Below are 25,825 nucleotides of genomic sequence, written 5' to 3' on the forward strand. Positions count from 1 at the left end.
TTCAAAAGACTTAACTGTAAATTTATTTTGTTGATTTTTTAACATTTTTGATTTTTAACATTTTGTCGATTTTAACATTTCTGTCGATTTTAACACTTTTGTCGATTGTAACATAAATACAAGGAAATTAAATAAATCAATAAATCAAAAATATTGTAAAGACAAATCGGCATTCACAGAAAGCTATTATATTATTAGTATGGTTAGTCTGGAATACAGCATTCACTGGAAATGTATGCAAGGGAGGCTTAGTGAAAGAACTAAAGGGTTCTGAAATGTTCTTAAGACGGACATACTTGAGGCACTGCTTGAGCAGGTATGGGGGGAATCAAGATAGGCTCTATATGAGTAGGAGCAATCAGGGTTTGATACATACAGCAACAACAGCATTGCAGAATAGTTGACTGTTCCCAGTAGCTGCTCCCCCTTGCCACTATACACTCTTCAAGGCTTGAAACATTTTTAAAAGTAATCATAAATCTGGTTGTGCCAGGGTGGACCAGTCATAATAATCAACAATGTGCCTTTTAAAGAACAGCAACGTTCTTTTTTCCCCTTCTATAGATCTCTTAAAGTAATCCTGTTCTACTCCTCTCTTCTGAAAGGCTCTGGGGACGTGAGAAGTGGCAGTGTGCATATCTCCTGCACGGTCACTGCGTTGCTGACATATGATCTAGATTACAGTTCCATCCTTCTCGGCAGCCAAGGTATTAAGCTAAAGACCGTAGTGCAGACTGTACACTCTGGCAATTAGGGCTGGAGTCTGCGCGTAGGATATTGGTATCGGATGCCAGGTATGGCTGTAAAGATTGCATGAAGATGCAACCAAAAGAATGAGTGGAGTTTGCCAAACAAGGTTGTGCCTGTCCTGTGGAGGCCCCTTTTTCTAACTTGCTCCAAGGCACTGTATAAGCTCATTGTGGCGCTATTTGCTTACATTTTCCAGTCTGGCTGGCATCATCATTCTCTATTTCAGTGAAGTTTCTATATTTCACATCCCATATAGTCTCCAAAAGGAGATTTTTGGTTCACTGAATTATCACATTAGACAAAACAACCACAATTCTATGAAGGAATAAACTTAGCAGAAAATAAATACAAAAAAAAAAAGATTTTTGACATGTGGTCCACTAGAATTTAGCTTATATACAACAAAGGCATGCAGAACTACACTCACCAACAGGCTGAAGTCAACAGTTGCTTTATATGTTATCAAAGACAATTTCCAGCCCATATGTTACAGAGGCTAACTATTTTTTGAGGGGGGGAGGTCTTATTTTTAGTATGTTGTTTAAAACCAATCTTCTTTTAAAATGGCTAAGAAACCAAATCACAAATGTCTAAAAACTATGGTCATGTCTTGATTCTTTGCTCTTCCGATAGTAACCATTACTCTCAATTAGCTTATGTTCCTCCAGAAGTTGCTGAGTATAAAACGAGTCGATTTTCATAATCTCACATTGTGTAAAAGGTAAAAATTGGGCATTTCACACTGTCAAGCTTCACGCTTTGAGAAAGAAATCACATTTGCTCGACAAAGGGTAAGCTTCCTCGCTTTGAAGTCCTTCTGAGAGTCATACGGCTTTTTCCATTGCAGGAATCATCTTTCTCATTAAATGTGTGCTGTTTCCCCGTGAAATCATGAAGGCACACGTCTCCATTCTGAACACTGAAAGAAACCCCATTCTTCTCTGTTGATGCATTCCCTACGTAAGGAAAAACAAAGTTGGTGTCATGAAGTATCCAGAAAGCATTAAACAGACATCACTTTAATCTTAAATATGTACAAAAAATCTTTTAAAAGCATGATATATATTCATGTTTATTTTTATTCCATAAGGTCACTCAAAATAAGCACAAAAAATTGGAGACTGATTCTGTTGCAGTTTTATTTTTTTAGCAAAATGATCAAACTATGAAACAAAGTCACCCTGAACGCGTCCCATCTTGTCTGATCTTGGAAGCTAAGCAGAGTCGGGCCTGGTTAGTACTTGGATGGGAGAAGTAATATATTTCAAAAGGTTATTTTCTAACTCTGGTTGGACATATATTGATTACAAGTGGTAGCAAATGTATTAAATAACCGAAAGTAATTTCTTGGTGTCCCCAGAAGTTAGTTAAGAGATCCCCATCTATACCCTTAGAAAATTCTTTGTTCCCTAAAATTTCTGTAAAATGAAACTTGATACCAGAGAAACCCAGAGCAACCAGCTCCAACATTCATGGTGAGAGAGATCATTTCTGTTGTAGATTAAAGCAGCCTTGCTGATTAAATCAGGGTAGGGCTGCTTCCCAAGAAGAAACCACCAATTGCACCCTAAGACGCCAGGGCCAGGGAGCAGGAGGCCTTCTAGGGCAAATGCGGTTTAAACCAGGGCCTCCTTCATCCCTGAACATAGGGGAATACAGCTGCTGAGATCCTCTAGCTACTTGGTCCCATACTCTGTTCGGAGACAGTACAGAAAGCTGAATAATCTCATTTGTTGGTGACACAATAATAACAATAATGAAGAGCACTTTATAATTGCCATCTTGTTTCTAACCCTACTGGATGGGTAGAATTATATCCATTTCACAGATGATGAAACTGTTGCACAAACCTTGCTGTGCCCAAGGTTACACAGCTCAGAAGTGATGGAGTCAACATGGGATGTTGCTTCCAAACTCTGTGGCCCTGTGTACGTGATGACATGGCTGCTTATGCAAGCCCTCTAAGGCAGCTCATAACTGAAGTATGTCACATTCATGCCAACTCGGTGATGGACATGGTTAATGCAGTTCTACCTGTGCCACCGCTCAAATAGGCCATGGTGACTGGCTCAGGCAGCTGTTCTGATTTAGGCATTTTGGTCTGAGGACATTTTGGTAGAGGAATACTTTGTCCTGGTAGAATAAACCAGTCCACGGTCAGCTTTTTGAAATTGTCAACTCCCTTCCCCATCCATCCTAGATCCTGGTGGGAGGACTAGGGACCCAGGGATGTTCATCTGATCTGCATAGCATGTAGCCTGAAAATACCTTCACCCTTACTGGCAGGCACCAAAAATAGCTGTGGCAAATGTGTGTTTCTGTCCGATCTGACTCTGCAGAAGATGACAACACATTGGTGAGGCTAAGCCAGTGAGGTTTCATCTTTGAGTTCTTTTGAGAATATGGAAAATCTGGTACATGGATTTGGAGCCCTAAATACATGCTGTGATTTGAAGGCCTCTTGATGGACCCTGTACACTCCTTTGATTTCTCTGCTTTCAAATTGCTTTCTCAGACTAACTTATGAACCCACCTTGATTCCCACACCCGCCACTATGTTGACCTACACTGAGTCACCCATGATGTAGCTATTTGGCATGGAGCCCCAGAGCCTTCTGGTATTGATGGTAAAGAGCTAAGGCCACGTGGCAGCTGTTTTTTTTTTTTTTTTCCAGCAGTGGTTCTCAACCAGAAGCAATCGTGGACTTCATTTTGCCTCCCCCTGCCCCGGGGTCAACTGGCAGTATCTGGTGACATTTTTGGTTGTCAAAGCTAGGGGTAGGGTGCTATTGGCTCTAACGGGCAGAGGCCAAGGGTGCTGCTGTATATCCTTTGACTCCACAACAGAGAAGTAACCAGCCCCAAGTGTCAGTTGTGCCTGAGGCTGAGAAATCTCAGTTTGAGGCATCCTAGTGTATTTTAAAAGTCTCTAGACAGACCAACAGGACCTCTCAGCTTTTGGAGATTGGAAAACTATTTTGTAGATGTATGAACCTTCTGACAAATTTCGAATCAGGCATGAAAAGAACCACTAGCCTAAAACAGTGGATAAAGGTAAATTCTCCATGGAAGGAGAAAGTATACTGGCAGAACTTAAGGTTTTATAAAAATGCAAAAGATATATTAAGAAGCCAAAGAAGGTAAAAATAGATAAGCTTTTATGAGTAACGAACAGCCCATTCTTATGAATGAAAGAAAATACAATAGAAGTTTTAGCTAGAAATGTCAGAATTAATGAGTGAAGGAGGCACAGCAGCGATAACGTGTTCATGTATTAGTGACGTACGCGATCACAATACTGGTCACTAATCTTTCGGTATTTGATATATTCATGGGGTTTGGGTGCTGTCACAAAGCAGCTGCATTCTGGGAAAGACTTAACTAATGTGAAAAGTGAAAAATAGCAAGGTTTACATATGACTATAGATATAACAAAAATCAGTGTAGTCTTATTGACTCTTTTAGGTACTGCTCTCATAGAAATAGCACAGTACTAAAGTCCTTGGGCAACACTTAAATTAGGATTTAAACCATTAAAACTTTTAGGTCATAATCAATTCCCATTATGAAAAACTAAATCTCAAAAAAAATTAGTTGCTTCAGTTTTTGCTCTAAAACAAATTTAATTAATAAACTTTCTCTTATCAGGGAACCACATTTTGACACACTAGTCATATATGTAATTAGTCCATTGCTTAGCAAAGATGCCATTAAAGGATAAGACTACTTTCAAAAAGAAACACTAGCTTGCTAAATACTATATGGAGACATACATACCATTCCCGCTTGCGTGTACTGAGCAATCATTATTCACTAGCAGTGTGGTGGAGTTAGTGGAGTTACTGTTTGACTGTAAGGAATTTGAAGAGCTGGATACTCCTTGGTTTACAGTCTGCTTCTTTAAACCATTAGTAGCAGTTTTACTCCAGTCTATAGCAGAATAAGCATTACAGAAAAACAGCAGTATGTTGAAGCTCCAATGCAAGAGACAGGTCACAGTGTAACAGTCCTAAGCACCTGACCTCTCACTACCAGACCTCAGACACCTCGCATTTCACAAGTTGACGTGCTAAAAGCATTTCCATCTAGACTATATGCATTTGTCCTGCACGTGACTGCCTCATGGGAAGCCACCTCCTTTTTGGAACGAAAAGCCAAGCTGACTGGGTTGTGTCTGTAACACTCGCTGTGTTGGCCAGTTCAAAGCCTCACACTGCCTTCATGAGAACACAAACTGTGTTGTGTTGCTTAATCGTTCCTAAGTCCGTTGCAATGACTCCTCTCTAGGTACTGTCATTTTCTGTAAGCACTGCTGCGTGGTCTTTGTGGCTGCTTTGCAGGCAGAAGAAATCTAGCTCTTCAAACAGTACTTCATTTCTCTTTCCTTAATAATGACCCATCTGCTCGACTACCCAACAGGGCGTATGTGAAAGTAATTTCAAAATGATCAAACATATGCTATACCCAAATCAAGTACATTCAGACGCGAAAGCTTGATTAGGAAGGTTAGCCTGCTAACAAATAAAACAACTGACCACTAGGACCCATAGAGAAAGGGTGAAGTCGTGCATTAAAAGGTTGTGAACCTTAAATATTAAAAATTACTTTGGGAACTGAAAGACATGAGCTCGGTGGGAAATTCTAACACTTTCACTGTTGCTTCCACCAAGAAACAGATGTATATGAATGATTTCTTTTTAATCCATTCGGTCTTTTCTGCTCATGTTCCCAATCGCTATTTTCCCTTGAGTGGATTGCACCCACTGATTTCCTGATGGAATGGCCCTTTGCTAAGGACTGCTTTGGATCTTCATGTACACAGTCTTTCTCTCAAGATGTAGGAGAAAAAGTAAGGTCAATGGTTACCTGAGTTTTCAGCCAGTCGTAACTTGCCACAACAAAGGTACCGCCTCCATTGCTTCCTGACATTCTCTTTGGCTACACAGTAGAAGAGGAATATGAAAAATCCTAAGGGCGAGGGAAAAGCAAGCCAGAACAGAATGAACTCCACAGAAGACCTGGATGTCAGGAACTTACTTTGCATAGAAGAAAAAAATCTTGCAGCCATGGGCAGAGTGAAATTTTGCAAGTGACTAAAACATCCAAAATCCCAGGAAAGCTTGCTAGAGAAAGGCATGGGGGCAGGGGTATACCTTTTATTTTTACTCTTGGTAAAATAAAGAATAAAAAGGAATAATAATTCTACCTTTTTCATCTTATTTTGAATTTTTAGGGTGAATAAATTTCATGTATTACACATATACAGATTTAGGAACATAGTGATACTTCCCACATTTCACCCTTCTTCCCCCTTCCTCTTATTCCCTCCCAATTTTTACAATGATCTATTTTCAGTTTACTTATACTCCTAAGATTAACTGTTCACTAGGAGTTCAAAAAACAGTAAAAGAAGAAACTGTTTCTCAGCAGTAGAGACAAGGGCTGTAAACAATCATTGATTCTCAATGTCAATTTCAACCCTGTACATTACATTTTTTGGAACTCTTTCCCCAGCCCCAGTCAATCTACTTTGAAAAGCGTTATTTAAAAATGCTGGGTTTGCATCTAGTAGGGTACATGTGCCCATCCTGAAGACTCGCTCAATGTTGCACACCTGTGAGCATTTGCCACCTTGGGAGGCCGCCTCAGTTGTATTAGGGAAGAAACAATGTAAATCGGACATCAAAGTGGGGATACCCACCACCAAAAGCACACTCTATACACATGTCTTCTTAAACATATATTTAATTTTAACCTTTTATTTGAGAGAGACGGAGACAGCGACTTCCCATTTTCTGGTTCATTCCACAAATGCTCATAACAGCTAGGGCAGGGCCAAGCCAAAGCCAGGAGCCCAGAAGTCGATCTGAGTCTCCTATGTGGATGGCAGGGAGCCAAGTACTAGAGTCACCATCTGCCACCTCTCAAGGGACATGTTAGCGGGAAAACGGAATGGGAAGCTGAGCCGACCTTGAGCCCAGGTGTTCTGATATGGGATGCAGGCGACCCCAGGGGCATCCTAACTGTTGTCATAATGCCCACCCATCTCTTTATTTAACCTCAAAGCCAGCCATGTGAATAGGGCTTTTATTCCCTTTTCTTTCTATTCATTCATATCCAAATAAGATATTCCAGAGAAAAGAGAAATAGGTTGTTTCCATATTAAACATGTGTGAGGGCAATTAGCTTTCATGTTAATGATTAGTGAAATTTGGGCATACATACATATACTTATCTGTTACTTTTTATATGCTATTGCTGGCAAACATCTTTTCTTAAAATCCTTAAAAATAATTTGGGGCCGGTGCTGTGGTGCAGCGGGTTAAAACCCTGGCCTGCAGTGCTAGCATCCCATATGGGTGCTGGTTCTAGTCCTAGCTGCTCCACTTCCAATCCAGCTCTCTGCTATGGCCTGGGAAAGCAGTAGAAGATGGCCCAGTCCTTGGGCCCCTGCACCCACATGGGAGACCTGGAGGAAGCTCCTGGCTGCTGGCTTCAGATCGGTGCAGCTCCGGCCATTGTGGCCAACTGGGGAGTGAACCAGTGGATGGGAGACATCTCTCTCTGCCTCTCCTCCTATCTCTGTAGCTCTGACTTTCAAATAAATTTTTAAAAAATGAAGCTGTAGAGCTTACCTTGTAAAGTGTTAAAGATGGCAAAGAGATACATGAAGGCAACGTTAACTGGTCCCCAGGCAAAGAAGGCAAAACCCCAAGTAATTCCCAGTAGAAACGTAAGGCCAGCGATACTCCTGAGGTCTTGGATGCTGGTTTTGCGCTGGGCTCCCAGCTGCTTCTTCCTTTTAATTCGACAGAGCTGAACCAGGACGACGATGAACATGCTGAGGTTCAGCAAAAATACCACACAGAAATATCCCACAACCGTAATATAGAATACTACATTGCTGTTGATCCAGCAACTGGCATGGGGCGGGGGGTGGAGAAAAACAGGGGAGAGCACATTACACTGATGAAGTGAATTTCAAAATGGCACAATGAATCTATAACACTTTATGGAAACCTCTTCTACAAGCACAGGAGAAACATTTAAAAACTGCTGTTGTTCACAACCATCTATAACTCTGGGGAGAAGAACCTTAAGAATTTATTTTAGGACATATGCTGATTTAAAGTATTAAACACTGAAGTGTCCAGGGTTTTACCCTTGTAAATCCTAGTGATTCTGCTCCGTGAGTCTTTATCAGTATAATGTAACTGGCATTTCATTTTATCAGAGGCTAACACAGATATTTTTGAAATAGTACCTCTTAAGTCATTGTTTTTCAAAATGTGCCTCCTATCATTACTTAAACAGCAGCTTGCTATTTCCAATGAGCTTATGTCATTACATATAATGGGGAAGGCTGTGATTAAATATTGTCGGATCTGATGAAAGCAAGAGTCAATATGCTGATTGGATGATCCATTTTCTGGGAGAATTTCATTTTTTAGTCTACTTGGCATTCCTTTGGGGGGCTTTATACTCACAAGTCATCAGGTGACCCATTGGGGAATTTCCCATAGGATCCAAGCCCATAGTTATCTGGAGATATAGTCAGGACAATGGTCACAACCACAGCTGGTAACCCTGGAAGATGGAAAAACATGGGTCACGCATAGCTCTAACAGCCAAAGGTGGTGAGAGGGAGAAAAAGAGTCAGAGATCACAATCTACCTATACCGTCGTCGCACACGTGTCTGGTGTCTGGGAAGTACAAAACGGTGAGGCCGGCTCGGAGTTCAGGCACCGAAAGCTTGGCCTCATGGCCACCATGCTAACTTTCTAAATGTACCGAGCACCTTCTGTGGCAGACCCAACTCTAGGCTGGAGATACAAAGAATTCATAGCCCAACCTCTAGGAGTTCTACAGTCAGAACAAATCCTGAGGAAATGCATTCCAGAGCAGCCCAGGTTGCTCTCTGGGCAGCGTACTGTATAAGCATAAGGCTGTTTTTGAAACTTGCCAAGTGTCATCTGCTTCATTCTTTCTACCTGATTAAAAAATCAAAACGCTGAAGAAAAAGCAGAGAAAGCAAAGGCATTGTACAAGCAAACTTCTACATACCCCAACCGATGATGCAGAATTTAAGGATGTATTTTCGGATGTAGGTATTAAACACTTTGACAAGGGCCAGGTACATATGGAATGCTTCCAGGCCCATCCATGTGAATGAGACCAAGAGAAAATAATGAAGAAAACCAGCCACTGAGATGCAGAAGCCTCGAGTGTTGTACAGAGCGACCCACGAGTCCAAGAGGAACACCAGGTTTAGCAGGAGCAGAGCGGCACACAGCTGGATGAGGATTTTGGAAGGATAGTCCCTCCGGATCTTCCTAAAAGGAAAGGACAAGAAAAGGATTTGCATGCCCTTCTGCCAAGCCCGCTATGAGTATATTCGTCAAGCTGTCTGAGTCCTGAGCAATTTATTTTTATTCTTTGGTAAACATCTATATTCGTACATTTTAAGTATGCACGTCTCTATGGGGGAGGCATTATAAATAGCTAAAGGAAGTAACCAGAAAAATCTAAACAGGATCATCCGTGACAGCCATATGGAAGGCTTGTGTCTCTATTCTGTGGGAACTTTCCATGATGACCACTGGCCCATGCTCTAAACAGTTCCTAGACATTTCCCCCCAGCCTTCTAGAAGCACTGCTGCTGCTTCTCCTAGAACAGCATGCCATATTCAGATCTTCAAGATATTGCCACATTTTCGTATTAACTTACGTCACTAATTAAAGTGAGATCATGGAAAAGGATAAAATATACCCAAATGCAACAGCACAGGAAAATACAGCTCACTGATGACATGTACATGTTTATGTGTGAAAAACTGCATCTAGGAAAGTCATTCTGAGTAATGGCTAGCCTTCTGGTCACTTAGTCTCATTAACAACATTTCCAAAGGTCCACGAGAAGATCTGCCGTGACCCAAAGTTGGACACTGAAAATAAATTTGTACATTTCCTGATCAGTGTCCAAAATCTAATCCCAGAACCCATAGATTTTCATCTAGTTAATATAAACGTGTCTGTTCTTCCTTCTTTTCCAACAGAATGTTTTGTTAGAATTTTTGCCCCTGAAATGCCTGGGGGATCCTGCTAGTCGGCTGAGAGGAAGATGCTGCATTCTGGCTTTGACTTACCAAACCACACCTGATGAATGTCTACTTTTTTCCAGTGTTTTTCTAAAACTATTTTTTAACCAACACATAAAAATTATACGTACTTTTGGGATACCACATGATGTCTCAATACATGTATACATAATGCAGTGTTCAACTCAGAGTAAACTATCTCCTCTAACGTTAATATCCTTTTGTTAAACATTTCAAAATCTCCTTTTTTTAATATATAGTACATTATTGTTACCTACAGCAACCCTAGTGTGCGATAGTTCAAGTGAAATTTTACAACTTCCTCCTCTGTCATCCCTACATCACTTAGTGTATTACTCTTTGGTGTTGATTCAGTATAATTTAGCAGCTTAATTTATTTTATCAACCATAGCTCTTCTGCTTTACATGGAGTTGAGGTCTATTTAAGATCATAAACTCTTGAGTGTGAGGGTCTGCGTCCATCTTTGCTTTCACACTCATTGTCAAGTAAGCCTTGCCCTCATTCTGGGATATAAAGATGATTATGGCACAACTCCTGCCTTCATTGAGCACACAGACTAGTGGAAGGAAGCAAGTATATAAGCCAAAAAGTGCCATGAACTTTTACCCATAGGTGCTCCACTGGGTAGGTGCAGGGGATTAGGCAAGCCAAGGAAAAGGCCTGATTAATACACTTGAGCAGTGGAGCTGAGCACTGGGTCCTACCCCAGTGGCTCCTACAGTCCTAATCTCCAGTTGTGGATACTCACTCAAAGGCTATGTAGGTGACAAGAGTAACTGACAGAAAAATTGATGAAAGGCCACAACCAATATACGTGATAAACGTCAGGGCCATCATCTGGGCAGGCGGTAAGGATGTCCGAGATAAGTCCTGGAAAATATTGTTTTCAATGATCAAACACTTTAAAATAAGAGCTATGATTTACAATAGTCCCCCCTTGTCCTCCATCATTGCTGGAAACCACAGATTGTACTAAACCCTGTCATTTAATGCCTTTTCCAACTTAGCACTTACCGGGCAATAGGGCTGAGACATGACGGCACAATCGGCACATTTATTTTTTCCTTCTTCATACTTTCAAAGATAGAAGATTCATTCTTACTGTAGATCTTAGCAACCTCAATCTACGATGTTGTCATAACTCATGAACTTTCACCTTTTCACTTAAAGGAAATACTTCATGGCTTCTCTGGTAAACCTGAATCGCCAGCACTGCTTCTCTTGCACTTTGCAGCATTTGGCACAGTGGATGAGATGCCACTTGGGAGGCCCTCATTCCAGAGTGCAGTGCCTGCGTTTGAGTCCTGGGGTCATTCCCTGATACCAGGTGGCAGTAGGTGACGGCTCAAGTACCTGGGTCCCTGCCACCCGAGTGGGAGCCCAAACTGTAATTCTGGGCTCTTGGTTTTGTCTGAACTAGCCCTGGATATTGTGGGCATTTGGGGAATGAACCAGCTCCCTCTCCCTCTCCATCCTGGATACTTCACTTCTGATCTAGCTTCCTGCTAATATGCTTTAGAAAGCAGCAGATGATGGCTCTCATACTTGGATCCCTGCCACCCATGTGGGAGACCTGGATGGAGTAATGGGCTCCTGGCTTCAACCTGGCCCAGTCCCAGCTGCTGTGGCCATTTGTAGAGTAAACCAGTGGATGGAAGATCTTTCTATTTGCTCGCTCTGTCTTCCCGTCACTCTCTGCCTTTCAAATAAATCCCTTTTTTAAAAAATGAGGATAACACTGCCCCATTCTACCTAAATTTCAGGACTGTTGGGAAGATTAAGTAAGATAACTTAAGTTAAAGTATTTTGTGAAAAGTTTAAAGTGCATTGCAAAGCAAGCAATTTTTATAACCCATTCTCATCTGAACTTCTTAGTCCTTAGTTATTTAAAAGGAAAACTTTAAAAATACAATGTGGAAAAATACTTGATTTGCATGTCCAGCTATGCCCCTCCAGGTCATTTAGAAGTCATTTCATTGGTGTATAACTGCCACGGTATCATGACCTCTGCTGACTTATCAAGGGCACACATCAGATTAGACACTGTAGTGTGACACCCGGCTACCCCTCAGACCCTGGGGTCTGCAGCCACGTTGCACGGATACATTACCAACAGGACGCCAAAGCTTGTTAGGTGGTTGCAGGTACAGATGGTTTCATTCAACCTCTGGCCTTTGACGGAGCAGCCATTGGTTGACCAGCCTCCTCTGCCACCTGTTGGCATCGGAAAGAGTAGCTGTCCTATCAGCAAGGCCACAGCACAAGGGACGCCCCACTTCCTCTACCTGTGCACTGAAGACTTGGAAAAGGTCACGACTGGAACCTACCATTTTTGCCCAAGTCCCAAAAGACACATCTCACTGTTAAGGCGTCCTGCAGTACAAAGAGAAATCACAAATACTTCATTTATTGAGCCAAAAAACACAAAAGCAATTGGGGAAAAAAAACCCCATGGTAATATTTATTTCAGAATCTCATGCTTGATTTTTGGAGAGTTCTTGTTTTATGTGTTCCCTAAAAGCAAGCGAACCTTGTGTAGGTCAGGACTTGTATAATCCATAGGTTGTGCATGGGAATCGCTTGGGGACCTTGTCAAAGTGCACATTCTGACTCGGCGGGTCCAGGGTGGGGGTGGAGAGTGTGCAGCTCTGTGAGCTCCCAGGTGATGCTAATGCTGCAGGTGTGTGGACCACACTGAGCAGTAAGGCCACAGCTGAAGCTCACTGTGAACTGAGCTGAGAGATGCTCTCCCTTTGGAGGGGGCCTCTATAGATCTACATGTAGTGAAATTGTGGGCAAGAGCTTGGAGCTTAGGTGGTCCACTATGAGGCATGCTAAAATCCAACAGAGGAAGCATGCGATTCTAGCCCTATATGCTGCTCCAACTGAGTTCAAGGTTCTTTCTGCTGGAATTGACCTTCTCAGGCCATGTCTCGCAGGCACAGCTTACACAAGGTTTCCTGTCAACGAACAGACCAGACTAGCTCTTTCTCACCTGGCTTTGGTCGATGTGCTTTAATGTGACTGTCACATTTCTTGTCAGGTTCCTGATGGTCAGGTTTGCGACACTCGATGATATGACATAGCTGATCAGAGACAGGTTCTCCAGGGAAGGGTCCTAGCATGCCAAAGAATCAGTAAGATGACGACAGAAAGTGAAATATCTTTTGAGAGCTTTAGAAGCAGAAGGGACACTAGAGGCTTTTGATCTGAAATTGAGGGTCAGGGAGTAAAGCGACTTTCCCAAGGGACCACAATTAGGAGCAGAGCTTGTTCCACTGTGCAGTGTTCTAACTACTGAGCTAAATTGCCTTGATCGACACTACAGGATCTTCATGAATCTTTAAAGGAAGCCTTAACAGTAAGTCATTTAAGATGTGTGTCCCTAAGCAAGTTACTTAACCTTCTTGTGTCTTCATGCCTCATCTGCAGAAGGGATAATTGTAGTTCTCTCAGAGCTGAAAAGATCTACGTTAATACTGAGTGCTGGGGCCGGCACTGTGGCGCAGTGGGTTAATGTCCTGGCCTGAAGCGCCAGTTCAAGACATGGCTGCTCCACTTCCGATCCAGCTCTCTGCTGTGGCCTGGGAAGGCAGTGGAGGATGGCCCAAGTCCTTGGGCCCCTGCACCTGTGTGGGAGACCAGGAAGAAGCTCCTGGCTTCAGGATGGCACAGCTCTGGTCGTTGTGACCAATTGGAGTGAACCAGTGGATGGAAGACCCCCCACCCCGCGCCCTCTCTGTGTCTCCTCTCTCTATGTAACTTTGACTTTCAAGTAAATCTTTAAAAAATATTTTTGAGTGCTTAGGATAATGCTTGGCTATTGGTAAGTCCTTTGTAAGTGAGTTATTTAGCATCACCAGCACCATTTAAGCTGTGCTTTAAAACGAACTTCAGAGTTTCAGCAATTCATCTGGCTTAGAACAGCCTCAGAATATGCAGGGATTAAAGAAGATGAAATCTTCCCACCTCCAAATTATACCCAAACCAAAGGCAGCAAGCAGCAACTCTACCTGAAACAGGGCAGGTGTTTCAAAAAAGTTGAACTGAATCCTGGAAGCTAGCTGCATATCATTAGCTGGTATGGTACTCATCAGTGAAGAAGGCAGAGTAATAATGCCAATACTGTTCTCGGGAGCTTGAGTTTCCAGAGAAACCTGAAAATCCAAGCGGAAGATAATGTCTGGAGCTCGTTGGCTGTGAGGGCTTGATCTGTGGTATTTCTACATAAAATGGCTTCTGCTTCTGGATCTCTGGTTACTCCCAGTTTGAAGGCAGGATGTGTATTAGGGAAATGAAGCCCCCAAGCCCCAAAGGAAACATCTTAAGGGTGTGCAGAAATGGTCAAGAAGGGTACTGCAGACCCCAGAGAGACCACAGCAGCAGATACAGCAAGTTAGTGCCCAGTGGGTTAGGATAAAGTCTTCATAGAACCCCATGCACTACCCTCAAAGACTAGGAAAGTAAGAAGGAACACTTGGTTTTACTTGGGTGTTTCAAGCCTTGGACCCTCTGATAGGTAGACAGAAAATACTAGAAGCATGATTGATATCCTGGAGCACTATACATGCCAGTGTAGTTATCACTTGTTAAAACATTGAAATGGGTTGAGAAATAGCTGATGTTTCTGCCCAGCTCTCCCAACTGCCTGGGACTCTTCCCTTGGACAACCCCCCCTACCCAAGATTCCATAATCCAGCTGCATAAGGGTGACCTGGAGAAAGGATAAACAAACTGTGGTCAATCTGTATAACAGAATACTACTCAGTAATAAAAAGCAATTAACCTCCAATACATACAACACCATGGATGGATCTCCAATTTTGCAATGTATTATGCTCAAGTAGAATGAGGCTGCATAAGGAATGCCCTACTCTGACAAGACCAACGTCATCTTTGATCCTGTGGTGCTTCACTGTCCCAGATGTTAGATATTTTGAGTACACCCCTGACTATAAGCAGTAGTTGCCTCAATTATGAAGTAGGATAGGGCCTACAGTCACACAATCAACAAAATTCTGTGTTTTCCACAAGAAATGTCAATGTACCTGAAGGTTTGCAGGGTCCTGGGCTGCAAAGGTGGTTGTGTCAAAGTTACTTGCGTTCACTCTGACCACGGCCAAAGCCAATGAAGGGGAAGTGAGACTTATGGTCTTGTTTGAAAAATTTAACTGCAAACCGATGTCATCCACGACTTTTAGCAATCTGTAGAGAGATGGCAATCGACATTTAGCACACCCACTTTTCTTTCCCCATTCTAAGCAGAACATAGAACAGCAACTTGAAGTCATTATGAACCTAGAACTTGGGAGAAAACTACTTGACCCTAAGTCATGTCAGCAGCATCTTTAGCATTGGAGGGTCCCCTCTCGACAACACTTCAGTTTGCCAAGTCGTACCTTTGAGCCAGAGGGGCCAGCAAGGCGGGTGGAGAGCGAAGGAGTTTGCTGACTTGGTTTATCATTTCTCCCGCGTAGTCAGTCTCCAAGCTGCCCAAGGACAGAGCCTTCTCCATCTGGGACACTTGGTTCTCAAGATCAGAAACACTGGTGATGTTGATGATGTCTAAATCAAAGTGTCAAATCATTTTATGAATACATTATGAGAAAAAAATCACTAATAAACAGACATAGACTTTGTGATCTGGCAAACTCACTCCTAAGCATTTGTTCCAGAGAAATGAGAACATATGTCTTGGGGGCCAGTGTTGTAGCATAGCGGGTAAAGTCACTGCCTGCAATGCCAGCACCCCATATGAGTGTCAGTTTGTGTCTCGGCTGTTCCACTTCTGAGTCAGCTCCCTGCTAATGCCCTGGGAAAAGCAGTGAAGATGGCCCAAGTGTTTGGGCCCCTGACACCCAACTGGGAGACTTGGGTGAAGCCCCTGGCTTGGACCTGGCTCAACTGCAGCCATTGCAGCCACTTGGGAGTGAAGCAGTGGATGGAAGATCTCAATCTCTCTCTCTCTCTCTCTCTCTCTCTCTCTCAAATCTTTAAAAACATTTTTAAATGAAAAAAACTGCCTTAAGACGTGCTCATGAATGCTTATAGTGGCCTTTCTTCTTATAGTAGTTGCAACACAGAAGCAGCCCTAAATGTTCACCAACTGGAGAATGGGTCAACACTGTGGTGAACCCATAGAGTAGAACATTAATCAGATCTCCAATTTTGATACATTATACTAAGTAAAAGAAGTCAAACTCAAAGACCATCTACTGTTTGACCTTCTTCACACGACATTCTAAGAAAGTCAAAATTATAGGGAAACAAAACAGATGAGCAGTGACCAGGGGCTGGAGACAGGAGTAGGTGTTGATTTCAGATGGACCTGAGAGGACTTTGGAGAGTAGTGGACAAGTTTTGTATCTTGATTGTAACCATGGTTACACAGTTGTGAATGTTTATCCAACTCCAGCAAACTGTTAAACATTTCATTTATCCAGAGTTGGGAAAATGTTACTGTATATAAATTATGCTTCTATAAGCCTAACTGAAAGATGCAAATTGGTTATTTAGTGTATATATAAGCACAGTATACCTGTATTTATGTCACGTGTACAGGATGTTATGTGGGTACCTGGTAGTTCTTTTGTGAAAAAGAAACTATGTGGAGTCTTCAAAAAGTTCATGGAAAATACATATGATTGAAAAACAACGCATGAATTTCTGACCTTTTTGCACCAAAATCAACTCACCTTTGAATTCTACTTTTCCATGAAATTTTTGATATACCTTTGTATTATGGAGTTAACAGCTGGACTGTCACCTCTAAGTCCAACTTTTAATTGTTTTTAATTGGGAAGCAGTGATACAACCCTCTCTAACACAACAAATCCATTTCATCAGCCAGCATCCCATTTCCTATCTTGCATGTTCCTTTATAATCTTCATGTGTAGTTACACTGTTAGAAGCAGGCGGTGTAAACTACCTGCTACATGGCTATTTTCACTTCATGTCAACATTGGAAAAATGCCTCCAGGTTTCTGTAGAACTATTGTGTCACAGTCGTCGTGTTGAGGTGGCACACTTTATTTCATCATTCCTCTCTTGTGGAACCATTAAGTTTTATCTACTTCTTAGCTACCAGGTAATACGCCAGTGTGTGTCTTTTGTGCGTTTTATCTCTTGGCTTCCATCGTCCCAGGAGGGAGAGCACAGAAACAGGCGGCTACCTTGATGGTTTTGTTGGATAACCTGTTGGGCTGATTTTAAGAATCATCCAGGCTAATCAACTTCAACTTAACTTTATTCCTCACCAACCATTAAATCTTTGACAACTGCCATAATGATTTGGTATTTTGGTGTAAAATGTTCACATTTATTTAAAAATGTAAATACTAAGATGCATCAAGCCATTTGGCAGAGGCTCCACATCTCTTGAGGATGCTGGCACCATGGTAGAGGGAAGGAGGAACTACAACCTGAACTCCAATCTAATGTCCTGCAAAACCTGCCTTTGTGTCTATCCTCCAAATTCTAGGGGAAGACCTGCTGCTTACCCACTGAGAGTATCCAGAATTCTCTGTGCTTCTTTCCCTCTTCCCTTTGACTCTACCACTAAGTCTGCTCTGCCAGGAGCCCTTTGTGGTTTCCATGGCATTCTCATCGCAGCTGGTGTGATTGTTTTCATCTTTACATAGAGCAGACTAAGTCAGGAGGAGCCAAATAGCTTGTCCCTGATCACATTGCCTGTGCAGACCCAAAGCTTAGGTCTTTGGAGATTTTCCCTCCTCCCTACTGCTACCTTGGCTCTGTCACACTGAGACTAATTTTCAAGAACATCAATTTTTATTTTTGTGTTCTGTCTACATGGGACTACTTTAATGGTTCAAATGTTTTCTGATGATGACCTAGCAATCTATAAAATGTCCATCTAGACAAATTGAGATCTGGGCTTATCCCTTAGAGCAATTTCTCCACTATCTTGGTCAAAACACTTGAATGTGGCCATAGCTATGACTACGAGTGCCTTGAGGAAAGCTCTAGAAATTGAACGTCATACAAGGAAAGGCTCAGTGTGGTCTTATCATGGATATCTCGGATCTGCAGCTGGTAGCTGCATCTCAAGGAGCCAAAATCCCAACCAGCACAAGAGCGGCTTGGCTCCACATACTTACTTGTCTTGTCAGGCAGTGCGCTGGTGGCATTTGCAGGTGCAGCCTTGGTAGGAGAGGCAAACGAGGACTTCACGGGTGGTGGAGTGTGGGAAAGATTGGTTTGGGGTACAGGGGGAGAGAGAGTTCCAGATTGAAGTGGTGGCAAACCAATTGATGGGTGGGAAGCTACAGGAGCTGAAGGCTGGGAAGGAGCAAGGTGACCCCTCCCTGGTGCAGAGTGAGCTTTCTGAGTCACCTGTAGATTATCTACAGGCTCAGCCATAGAGAAAGCACTGGATACTTGGGAAACGACAGTGGCCTGAGGTCCAACTGGGAAGGGTTTGCTGGAAGAAGAAAATGGTGGGCCCTGTGGATGATCAGGAAGACAGACAACGGGATCCTGCAGATCACTGAAGGAAAAAAATCAGAGATGCTGGTGAGACACAAATGAGCTGCCCAGGGGCCAATCTCCCCTTCCTAGTGACCATCTGACACTGCCAGGTTGGTGTGATGTGGTTACATCATAGACCTGCCACTTCTGGCTTCTGCATTTCATGTCCTCTGTGTCCCTGCCACTGACTCCCTGGCCCTGGCCATTCCCATTTGCTACCTTTCAGAAAAGGAATTAGCAGTGAGGGAGGCTCTTTCATTTATCCTCAGTTCTCTGGGGCTCTATGCTTTATCAGTCGTCACTCAATGAAGGGACTCTTGCAATGCTTCCATGTGCTCCTGGGGAAGAAGATCTATTACATGCCACATAAGCCAACTGGCTTCCATAGACTAGAAATGTTCCTCAGTCAGTTTCATACTGCTATGGCCATCAAGAAATGTTGGTTGAATGAAAACATGATTCAACCGAAGGGTTAGTGTCCAGCTTGTTAAGTCAGCTGGACCCTTGATGTTGCTTTAGCTCAGTGGTTTTCAAACTTGCTGTGCGTGAGAACAACCCAGAGAACTTCACAGGTATAATTTCCATGGTCTACTCTTCAGTGTGTGACTCAACTCATCTAGGGATGAGGTGGGTGCTTCCAGGCACAAGGATTTTGTCAACATTCAGGTGATTTCCATTGCCATCAAGGTCAAAAAGAACTCATCTGCTAGCTGGTACAAGATCTGTCAATCTTGAGGGATCTTGTGGGGAGGAGCAACTTAGAGGAGACAACAAATTATTACCCAGGAAGCCTTTGATGGATCCAGTTTTAGATGGATTTAGAACACTGACGAGAGTGTGTTCTTGGAGCTTCTCTTGGGTGAGAGGAAGGAGTATTAGGATGAGAGGCCTAAGACAAGTCTCATTTGTAAAAAGAAATGCTTAGGCCTGACTGGCCAGGCACTTGGCCCAAGGCCGCTCTGCACCCCTGAGGTTCAGGACAGCAGTGAGGACATGGAGGTACAGAGTGTCAGCCAATCAGAAATCTTGGTTTGGGCTCTAGTTCTCACTATCACTGCCGCATCGCCGAGACTCCATTCTCTAAATCGTGTACTATTGCAACCCATCTGGCCAAGTTGTGGTAAAGGTGCTTTGCAACGCATAAATTAAAGCTTCTCTGGGTTATCTGGGAGCCTGCAGAAGCCGAATCCACAGGCTCCCCACTCCTTGGCCTCTACCGTATATAGGGTGCCTTGAACCCCACTTGTGCTAGTTGGAGCCCTCCGTCCACCACCCAAGACACACAGGAGACGGCAGTGGGCGATGCCACTGTGCTCACTGCTGCCAGCACTTCCATGCTAGTGCCTGACACCAGCTCACCTGGGTTCTGGTGGAGGGAGGGGGAGGCCTGGGTATCAGTAGTCATTTTCGTGTGCTTCCTTACAGATGGGTGGCCTACCTTTGCAAAAGCATACTCATCTTAAGTTTGGAGTTTAGGGAATTTGTTTGGGTAGAGACCTATATAATCACCACACAGATCAAAACAGAGCACTTCCACCACCCCAGAAGGCCACTTGGACACATGGGCATGCTTGCAAAGTACCTCAGGTGTTTCTAATGTACAGCCAATCTGAAGACCAACGTAACAGGAAGACCCTGAGTGACCTTCTAGGTGTAGCCCAAGGGGTTCTCAATCTTGACTGTATATTAGAATTAGCCCACCAAGAGTTTTTTTTTTTTTTTAAACCCAGACTAACTTGTGAAGGTAGGAGGGCAGGTATCAGTGCTTCAAAAATTCCCCAGATAACTCCAACACGCAGCCAGGGCTGAGACCTGCTGCCCTGCTCTGCCCTATGGACTAGAACAGATCCTCAGTCTTCAAGGTTGGGCCCACACACAAGCAGCACTGGCTTCACCTGGGACCTGGTCCGAAATGCAGGGTCTCAGGCCCTGCCCCAAACCTGCTTGCATCAGCATCTGCATTTTAAACAGATGGATACACAAGAGCATGTTTGAGAAATGCTGGTCTAAACCACTCCCCAAGTTTACAGGGCTCTAATTCACCTCCTCATTTTTCCCCCAAGGCTTCACAGGTAAAACACCTGCCCTGGAGAGCGGCTACACAGCTAGCTGACGGAGCCCTGGCCAGACACTGGGTTCCCATTCTGCCCTCTTTTCTGCGTTCTGCTGCTTTCCCATAGCTCTCTGAATGAGCTGCCACTGGGTCAAGAAGCAGAGGGCCTCAAAAGACTGTGGTCTTCAGATCTGATCCCTGTGTTTCGGGAAACTGTTCCCCAGACAGGCTCAACCCTCCAGCTTATTGGGACACGTGAAGTTTAATGGGATAAGGCACCCTTGACTTCATATGCAGAAAATGCTACAGACCCTTAACTAAAGACTTGAAGCTGTTCCTTGAAGCCCAGGCTTTTAATACATCTGAGAAATGTGGCCTGGGAAGGGCGGACAGGTTACCCTGAGCCGCCTTTTCCGAGATGAGATGCTTCCCACTTCAGCAAAGCATGTTTTGTTTTTTTCAAATACAATTTTTATCTGACTAGAAAATGCTGCAAAGTAACCTCCCCACCCCCCACCGCCGCCAAAACAAAACAAACACAAAAAAAAAACCACTCATCATGCCAGGAGGCAGGTTGATCATTGGGAACTATAGAAAGCATTTTTATGATTTTCCTTCCTGTGTGTTCTCTGTATATTTTATGCAGCTGTGGTCATATACATGACCATCCGTTGTTTCGAAGCCTCCATCTCCCACAGTCACTCCATTGAGGCACTGCATGATTGTCACTAGAAGGCTTCTAAAAACCCTAATGCTTCAGCCATATCACAGACCAATTAAATCAAAGTCTCTAATGGTGGTGATTGGGAATCGATATTTGTTACAAATTTAACTGAAGCCAATTTTAGGCTTCCAGAAAAGACAGTAGTGGGTTCAATGTCTTGCTCGCCCAGCTTCCCTCAATGTTAACAGCTAACATCCAGAGTTAGCCCAAATACCTATCAAAATTTAGTATGTAACAAAGGAAGCAATTGAAACCACTGGCGGAGTGGGGAAGGGGCTTCTTAATAAGTGGAGCTGGAGCCACGAGTAGACACTCAGAAGATGATAAAATTGGATCCATACCTCACACCACACACAAGAGGAAACACCAAGTGGACCTAAGTGTGACATGAAGCTGTAAAAGTGCTAGAAAAACGTAAGAGTATGGGGAGAGGCTTTCTAACTCTGTCTCCAAATTCACTGGCAAAATAAGATTAGTAAACTTCGTCAAAGTTTGAATTTACATGGCAAAAAGATAGTCAAAAGACAACTGATACCTTCAATAAAATATTTGCAACACATACCCCAGATAAAGAGTCAATATCTACAATACATCAAGTACTTAAAATGGATCAAATCCTCATCAGAAAAAAGGAGGAAAAGACATAAATGTACAACTCCTAAAGACACGAACATGGCCCCCAATACATGGGGGAAAGTTCAAACTCGGCCTTAATGAGAGAAATGCTATAATAACATTGAGCTATCAATTCTCAAACTGACAAAGTGTTTTTAAAAATGACAAAATGGGCCAGTGCCGTGGCATAGTAGGTTAAGCTTCTGCCTGTAGCTCTGGCACCCCATATGGGTGCGGGTTTGAGTCCTGGCTGCTCTACTTCTGATTCAGCTCCCTACTGATGGCCCAGGAAAGCCGTGGAAGTCGGCCCAAGTGCTTGGGACCTTGCACCCGCATGGGAGACTCAGAAGAAGCTCCTGGCTTCAGATAGGCCCAGCTCTTGTCATTGCGGCCATTTGGGGAATGAACCAGCGGATAGGAAGACCTCTCTCTGTCTCTCCCTCTCTGTCTGTAACTCTGCCTCTCAAATAAATAAATCTTTAAATAAATAAAAGTGACAGCACAGGAGTGGGCATTTGGCCTAGCCATGAGGACTCTGGGGTACCTGCATCCCATATCGGGGTGTCTGGGTTCAAATCAGTTTCCTGCTAATGGAAACCCTGAGAGGCAGTGGTGACAGTGAAGGCAGCTGGGTTCCTGCCATCTGTGTGGGAGACCCAGATTGAGTTCTGAGCTCCTGAGTTTGGCCTGGCCCAGGTATTGTGGGCATCTGGGGGATGAACAAGTGGGTGCTAATTTTCGCTCTGTTTTCTGCCTGTCTCAAATAAAATTATTTCTGAAACAACCATAAAACATCTGGTTGCTGTGTCTGTGGGGCGAGTCAGGATATTGTTTCATGTTCCCCAGGCCATCCTAACATACAGCCAAGATCGCAAGCCTTTGGTTTAAAGCAGTAGTTCAAATGGAAACTGCGTGCAACAGAAAACTGCATCTTCCTGAACACGGCAAGCCCTTCTTCACTCCTGCAATGCCAAAAATAAGCCAGCATGGTGATTAAATGTGTTTTTTGCGTTGCGAGAAGGGTCAGCATGTTTACTACCTACCACTGCAGCTTTTCTAAGTCTTCCGGGGAGGAAGGGCAGGGTGTCCTGACAGAACAGCAGCACTGCTCTGGAGAGAAAAGGGAAAGGTGAAAGTAGCAAAGCCGCACGGGAGACCAGACCCACCAGTGCCGCGGCTCTTCCCACGGACTGCATTTAAAGAGCGATTGTCTAAAACAAGTGATAAAGTGAATTGGACGTCATCATTTTGACAATTATGTGGCTTTTCTTTTGTCGTAGGCACACAATTATCAATCACTCTTCAGCAACTCCTGAGAGATTCAGAAGTAAATATATCCTGAGAACATTGTGCTAAGTGAAATCAGCCAGGCACAGAGACAAGGACCGCATGATCTTACTCATATGTAGAATCTAAGAAGTTGAACTCATAGAAACAGTGAAATGGTGGGGTGTGTGTGTGTGTGTGGAGAGCTGTTAGTAAGAGGACATAAAATTCCAGTTAGGAAGAGTAAGTTCAAGAGATCTGTTGCACAACATGGTGATTACAGTTACAATAGATTGTATAATTGAAAACTGCTAAGATTGGATTTTAAATGTTCTCCCCACACAAAAACAATGGTAAGCGTGTGAGGTAATGCATATACTAAATAGCTTGGTTTAGCTATTCCACAGCATATCAGAACATCACAAAACATGACAAAAACCATAAATATGTACAATTTTGACTCATCACTTATAAAAAAAGTAAGCATATCCCATTAGTCATCCATCTGACCCTCTAAACAATTCTTCCTCTCACTGGGGTTTACTTTATCCTATTTTCAAATACAATGTACTGAAACTGTAAGAAAGCAGGGACAATAACCTTCTAGGGCTCTTTAAAAATTGCCCATGGAGGAAGAAAAAGCTGTAAGATATGTACATTTATCAATTATATTTTCAATTAAAATGACACATCACACAAGTCACGTGAAAATGAACCCAGCAACGGAGACAGACAACTCACCCATCGGTCGAATCTTTACTCCTTTCAAAGCAGCCATTATGGCACATATATTCATCGTTGTATTCAATTTTACTGTAAATGTACAGTTTTGTGTGCTGTAAAGACAAATACATGTAACCAGAATGTTAATCGGAAACCTCCCTACATATTTGTAACTGTTTTTGCAAATTCGGCTAAACTCTGAGTTAATTTGCAATGTCATCCCAATAAGCTTTGTAAACACCATCTACCGTGATCTGAACTTCACCCCAGAGACTTTAAGGGTTACTGAGGTTCGTGTTCACTGATGTTGCAAAGCAGAGATGATCTGAGCGCACACAGCTACTGGGTCGTCTTGCCTGCCTGGGCAGGATTGAAAGTCAGCCGTAAAGCAAGCACCTGACATCTACAGTCTCCCACCTCTGCCAGCTCCTTGCCTGGTGTCTGCCATTTGATTCTGCTTCACGGGAGCCCTTTCACATGCCAACCAAGATGAACATCAGAGTCTCCTAAATCCAAAATCTCTGAGTCAATCCACATTATCAGATAACCAAGCATTGAAGACTGTTTCTCTTCACTTTAGCCTTGGATTAGGTCAAAAATTAATGTTGCAAATAAGGAAAAGAAGTATAATGAACCAACTAAGTAGCATGAGTAGGGATTCAACATACAAGTCCATGGAAGGCTTGCCATTATTTGTACCATGGAAAAGTGTGGTGAGTAGAAACTCTGTTTCTAGGACTGCGGCTCTCGCGCAACGCTCAGGGGTCAGGTAGTAAGATTGTTCTTCACAGCATTGGTTTATGCAGCTAGGACAGCCAATGGACACAGTGGAAAAGGAGAATCCATGCAACCTAAGTAACTGTCCAACGATTTCGGATTCAGCCCCACGTGCCCTTTGAAATTTTTTTTGTCCTCTTTCCATTCTTTGCCTTCTCCCTCTCTGCTTCTTGGTCATACTGGTGATCCTAGGGGCTAAGGATCCTCAGCCTCCCAGAGCCAGAGTAAGTGGCCCACTAGCACACACTCCTCCTGTCCCCAGGCCTCAGAAAGAAATGAGAAGATGGACAGAGTGGTCAGTGTTTGGAAAAACTAAAATATATAAGTCCAAAATGTCACTAACATTTATTTTAGACGAACACCTTTGAACTTGCCATTTAACTAAGACTCCTTTGTGCTTTATTTCTCATGAACCAGGAAGTAATGATACTTAAGACACATTAAAGATGACTGACCTTTGGGCCTCTGCTGTAGCACACACTATAAAATAGGTCTGTAAGAAACAACAAATTTGTATCACTGGGAAGCGTGAGAAGAGACGACCCAGGGCGAGTCAGAATCTCGGCACCACAAGAATCCCCGGGGCTCGCCCGATTCCCAGTCCTTCCGGACTCCCGCTGTATCACTGAAGCTCCCTATGCCTGTGAGCTGTGCTGGCAGACCTCCAGGGTCACAAAGCTCACTGCTGCATGGGGCAGCTCTTTCTACTGGGGTTTTCATTTTAAGAGGCCTTACGTAAAGGAAAACTTACCTCCTTGGAACGTCTATCGCCCCCTGTTCTGATTTCTTTAGAATAATGGGAACCAGTTCATTCACTCTGCCATGGCAGATTGGAGGATTTGAATACCTATCTCCCCAGGAATCCACAACTCCATGCTTTCCCCCAAATAATGACAATTAGGAACAAAGTACAGGGTGTATGTAATTACCTCACTTAGGGCTTGCAGGGTTTTGTTGAGCTCAGACCGTCTGTTACCAAAATGAGAGAAATTGACATTAAGGAGATCATTAGTGATGTGAAGTTGAAAGCCAGTTTTAGCAATTCAAACAAGCACACAGTGTTCACTTTGCAACTACACTGGGTAGATCAAGAGATTCCTATGTGGGGAAAACATAAATTATTGCTACAAAAGGGAAACTAACCCCTGGGAGTTAAGTGGGCTCTAGCCAAGAGCAAGATAGAAATGATGGCTGCCCAACCTTGTCATTCATCAGGCTGCTGCAATCCCCAGGCAGAGGGAGAGCCTGCCCAGGCAAAAATTTGAGAGGGGCAAGCCACTAACCCCGGGGGACCCTGTGTCTGTTTTC

The 25,825-nt window shown here is 43.3% G+C and overlaps 1 protein-coding gene across 21 annotated transcripts in view; it reads right to left on the reverse strand.

Annotated features, from left to right (window-relative positions):
• ADGRG2 (adhesion G protein-coupled receptor G2) overlaps positions 1-25,825 on the reverse strand; it is a 102,170-nt gene continuing 76,345 nt past the window's right edge. For 13 of the 21 annotated variants that reach the window (XM_089324148.1, XM_089324144.1, XM_089324143.1 and 10 more), the window contains 19 exons: positions 25,447-25,486; positions 24,973-25,010; positions 23,759-23,853; positions 22,795-22,861; positions 17,990-18,378; positions 15,271-15,436; positions 14,920-15,076; positions 13,885-14,028; positions 12,867-12,989; positions 12,199-12,244; positions 11,982-12,085; positions 10,886-10,945; positions 10,620-10,741; positions 8,816-9,084; positions 8,238-8,337; positions 7,386-7,669; positions 5,617-5,718; positions 4,528-4,680; positions 1-1,706 (listed from right to left, as the gene is read on the reverse strand). In XM_089324148.1, coding sequence (XP_089180274.1) covers positions 1,522-1,706; positions 4,528-4,680; positions 5,617-5,718; positions 7,386-7,669; positions 8,238-8,337; positions 8,816-9,084; positions 10,620-10,741; positions 10,886-10,945; positions 11,982-12,085; positions 12,199-12,244; positions 12,867-12,989; positions 13,885-14,028; positions 14,920-15,076; positions 15,271-15,436; positions 17,990-18,378; positions 22,795-22,861; positions 23,759-23,853; positions 24,973-25,010; positions 25,447-25,486 — 2,644 coding nt within the window. In that variant the 3' untranslated portion in view covers positions 1-1,521. The remainder of the gene's footprint in view (positions 1,707-4,527; positions 4,681-5,616; positions 5,719-7,385; positions 7,670-8,237; positions 8,338-8,815; positions 9,085-10,619; positions 10,742-10,885; positions 10,946-11,981; positions 12,086-12,198; positions 12,245-12,866; positions 12,990-13,884; positions 14,029-14,919; positions 15,077-15,270; positions 15,437-17,989; positions 18,379-22,794; positions 22,862-23,758; positions 23,854-24,972; positions 25,011-25,446; positions 25,487-25,825) is intronic. The other 8 variants (XM_089324149.1, XM_017349819.4, XM_051826983.3 and 5 more) reach the window with 2 other exon arrangements.

Source organism: Oryctolagus cuniculus, chromosome X (genome assembly GCF_051225735.1).
Source record: "Oryctolagus cuniculus isolate XC-2025 breed Fujian yellow rabbit chromosome X, ASM5122573v1, whole genome shotgun sequence".
Classification (NCBI taxonomy): Eukaryota; Metazoa; Chordata; class Mammalia; order Lagomorpha; family Leporidae; genus Oryctolagus; species Oryctolagus cuniculus.